Source organism: Chaetodon trifascialis, chromosome 9 (assembly GCF_039877785.1).
Source record: "Chaetodon trifascialis isolate fChaTrf1 chromosome 9, fChaTrf1.hap1, whole genome shotgun sequence".
NCBI lineage: Eukaryota > Metazoa > Chordata > Actinopteri > Chaetodontiformes > Chaetodontidae > Chaetodon > Chaetodon trifascialis.
This window is the reverse complement of record NC_092064.1, coordinates 28,123,946-28,128,112: the sequence shown is the minus strand read 5'-3', so window position 1 is coordinate 28,128,112 and position 4,167 is coordinate 28,123,946. Positions and strand designations below refer to the sequence as shown.

Genomic DNA, 4,167 nt, shown 5'->3' with positions numbered 1-4,167 from the left:
TTGTGTGTGTGTTTGACCTGCTGCTGCTGCAACACAGGAAAGAACTTCACTGACTGGGATCAGCAAAGTAAAGTGTGTGTGTGTGTGTGTGTGTGTGTGTGTGTGTGTGTGTGTGTGTGTGTGTGTGTGTGTGTAGGGGGTATGTTTTACAAATAAAAACAATACAGGAAGAAAGAGAGACGGAGAGAGAGAGAGAGAAACATCAGCATCCGGACAAGGAGCATGTCAGCACTTGTCGAGTTGGAGGGGAGAGGCGGGGGCGAGGTGACGGAAGTCTAATGAACCGACAAGACTGTGATTCGACCATCAAAATAAAAGCATGTTTAAGAGGCGTTGAACGACAGGAAGGGCTTCAGAAGGAGAATTAAATCGGTATTAACAACACAACGACGTTTATATTATTACCTGTTATCAGGCATAGTTCAACACATTTTAATACATTTTACTTTTTCTGTGCCAGAAAAGTCATTAATTTAAGTATTTTAGTGTCATTCATCTGTGTTTACGTGCTGGAGCATCCACATAACTGGTTGCGCATGTTTCGACAAATATGAGTCATCCTCACTAAGCCTAACCCATTCTCAGTTTAACCACGAGGACGTTCACAGGGTGTTTAAACCTCAGCGGAGCTTTTCAATACAACAATTAGGACACACGAAGGGACGTGCGAGCGTTATTTTGAAAACTCACACCGGATGTCAGCTCCACTTCTTCTGCTTTGACAAAACTGTCATAAAGCGAAGACGAACGTCTCAGACCGAGGAGCCCAGAGGAGGACGGAGGACAGCGGACAAGCGGCTGGTTGTCCGTCACGTTTCTTCAGCTGTGGGTCGAGTTTTCTGTTCCGATGCGGTAAATAAAGAAAAAACAGGATGAATGTTGTTTAAGACAATCAACACTGGACATGGAATAAGACATTTCCCCGCGAGTGGACTTTTTAACATCGCCCTGTGATCCGCAGCAGCTGCTCGTTTTGGCCCATTTTGTCCCCTCTGATGTCCACCTGTCACCGCCGGTGTCTCACCTGCTCACAGCCTCATCACGGATCGTCACACAGACCAGGTAAGTCCTCTCGCGGGGCGACCGGAGCCTCTGTGCCGCTGCAGGAGCGCCGCGTTGCATCATCTGTCCAGCTGTCAGAAGGACGCACGCGGCGTGTCTCACGTTACATGTTAAAGTTAAAACGGACAAACGGACATTTTCTCAGAGCTCGAGAGGAAGTTTTTACGCACGGCTTCGACTTTTGGCTTTCTCTTCCATCAGAGCTCACCGAGTTATTCCGTCCGCGAGCCGTTCGCGTTTATTTTATCTTTGGACATGTCCGGACATGTGACAGTCAATGAGGTGAAAAATAAAAATAAAACGTCAGACTTGTCGATGTTCAGCTGTGATTTACTAATGTAATGAAACTCTTGGCCACAGCAGAGCTTGAGACGGGCGGAGTCTGCGCGAGGACCGTTAAAAACTGCTCGTTAACGTTTCACAGTTTGACGAATAAAAGACGTTTTTGAAGAAAACTTCAGCTTTTCTGACCTATAACGACTAGCGCCGCGCGCGCGTGCTTGTGTGGACGCGTGCGCGCTTCCTCGTGCTCGGCCTGCACGGATTTGTTTACAAACACGTCTCGTGCTGGTGAAGCGGGGCCGCCGCTGCTGCCCCCCAGCGGCCGGCAGGAGAATGTGGGTCGGTGGGTCAAAGTGGCGGAGGAGAGAGGGGGGAGGAAACAATGGCGCTAAAATTAGATCTGTGGATTTATGTGTTTTATATAAATTAAAAAATAAAATACTCTAATTTTTTGTCCAGTAAACACTCAGTTTTCTTTCTGGTCTCTTAAGATTTCACTCAGAGTTGTCTTATAATTATTACATTTAATTGTATATTGTTATTTTATTTTTAGTCCATGTAGTACTTATTATTTTTACGTGTATTCAGTTTCATGTGTTTCTCTAATGTCTGGCTGTGTATTTACACGTGTGTGCGTGCTTCATGTGTGGTTCAGGTTTCTACTGAGATGGCCCGTGCAGAGACCATCGAGCTCACCGGGGAAACTGGAAGAGGAGGAAACGGCCCTCTTTCTCGCCACAACACCTGCCGCATGGAGCTGCCCCGCCCCTTCCACACCTGGCCCGGCCTGCTCACCACGACCACCGTCACCACCGGGGCTGGGACTGGCTGCGGTGCCGTGCACTTCCACCACAACCACCACCACCTGCACCCTTTGCAGGCCGTCTGTCTGTCGTACACACTGCCTTACCCCCACCCGGAGAACCAGGACGAACCCCAGGCTCACCAGTTAGCTGGCTTATCGCCATCGCTCACGCCTCCTCCATCGCCGCTCTGCAACTGTCGGGAAGAGAGGGTCGGAGGCTTCTCAGGACAGTCAGGTAAGATGATGGTACTCTCCTATAAGCAATTAAAAAAGATCAGTGCTGCCCAAGTATGAGTTTATATGTGTGGGATGAAGGGACGAAGCCGAAAGACAAAGAGGGTCAAAATCCTCCATCAACAGTAATAACAGGTGAGTTACAGCAGGTCGTTGAGATCAGGAGGGCTGGTTCTCTCCTTGTTTGGACAGACAGGGAAATGTAGCACCAAGATCTGTATCAGGGCACATCGCTAATCGTTCGGCCTGTCAGAACAAGCAGCAACAGGGTCAGCATTGATTCACGGCCGCCGCTCGCAGGTTCGCCGCCGCAGGGTCAGCGTGCGGACTCACCGACGAGCAGCAGTGATGCAGGTCAAAGACTCAGCCACTCTGCTCGGTTTCACACCCTGAAATAAAGGTCAGCGAGCATGACAGCGTCGGTCATGTGCGCCCGGGGGTGTGTTTTCCAGCAGACTGTTTGGGCGGTGTTGACGGGGGGACAGGTGGAGGAGGAGGACAGTGTGAGGAGATGCAGCTGTCGCAGAGACAAACATGTGACTCCTCGGCTGGCCTTGTAACCAGCAGGCGACTGCGCTGGTGCATCAGGAAGCTGCACAACACTCAGACGGTAAAACTGCTCAGACCGGTTTTGTTCAGCAGACGATGAATCGATGTCGTGTGTTCATAATGTGTGAAGGTGGAGCTCACAGTGCAGGTGGTGCACATTAGTACAGAAAATACACTTCTTTCTTTTCAGTCTTTGACTTTGCAGCTGTTTCCGGTCTGTTGTCAAACAGGTAGTCTTTACTGTGTGTGCAGCATACATCTATCAGCTGGACAGTCAGCCTGGAGTCAATTATTGGCAGTTTGTTGAATTTGGACTTGTCTTCGGTGAAGAGGGGGACTGTGTGGTATTATTATGGGACGGATCATGAGGGGTCAGTCTAAACGCTGGGTATCCTGGAGGGGGGGAAAGCGAAGCTGAGGCAGCTTTCAGGAAAGGCAGGCTTAGGGTTGATCCACCGTGTTGTGACAGATTTGAAGCGGTGTAAACAGACAGTTTCCTCCGCCTCCTCTCAGCTGTAGGTCAGCTGTGCGTCTCGGGCATGTTCAGACTTGTCCTCCGCGCTCTGGCTGCTGCATTTCCTCCTCTCTGAGCGGCTCAGCATGAAGCCGCCTCAGCCCCTCGGCTGTCCCAGCACTTCACAGCCAGCTCATTTTAATGCTTTTATTTTGTCGGGAAGTTAAGTTGTTAAATATTTTCTGCTTGTTCTTCACGCAGTCAAGGAGTCAGTTAATGATGGAGACAGTTTGTATCCAGTCAGTGAGTCAGTTATTCTGTTTGCTTCTCAGGAAGCGACTCAATCAATCAGGCAGACAGCTGGACGTCCTCGAGTCCGCTCGTCAGTCAGTCAGTGGACTGAGACAGCCGAGACACAGTCAGTCAGTGGACTGAGACAGCAGAGACACAGTCAGTCAGATCCTGGAATTAGCCGGTTAGTAACTTCGTTAGTCAGTCAGACGTCCAGTTATCGCTCACTGATGACGTAAAGGCGTGAAGTCGTCACTCAGTCGAGATAATTAAACCTGTCAGCTGGTTGTTTTGTCAGTTTTCAGAGTCCAAACTGTCCCCTTGTCTGTCCACTCCTGTCTGTCCCCTCCACACTGAACCGGTCAGGGGGTCTCTGTGTCCCCGTCTCAGGCTGTCGGGGTATCAGACAGATGGGTTTATCTCCAGTCCCGCCCCCTCCCCTTCTGTCCGCCTATCACAGCTAAGCTCTGCGTTCTGTTTGCCTATCGCA

General features: G+C 50.1%; 1 protein-coding gene across 1 annotated transcript in view; it reads left to right on the top strand.

The window, feature by feature from the left end:
* Window positions 1-762: 762 nt before the first annotated feature.
* bbc3 (BCL2 binding component 3) overlaps window positions 763-4,167 on the top strand; it is a 10,127-nt gene continuing 6,722 nt past the window's right edge. The window contains exons 1-2 of the mRNA XM_070969653.1: window positions 763-1,062; window positions 2,000-2,384. Coding sequence (XP_070825754.1) covers window positions 2,012-2,384 — 373 coding nt within the window. The 5' untranslated portion in view covers window positions 763-1,062; window positions 2,000-2,011. The remainder of the gene's footprint in view (window positions 1,063-1,999; window positions 2,385-4,167) is intronic.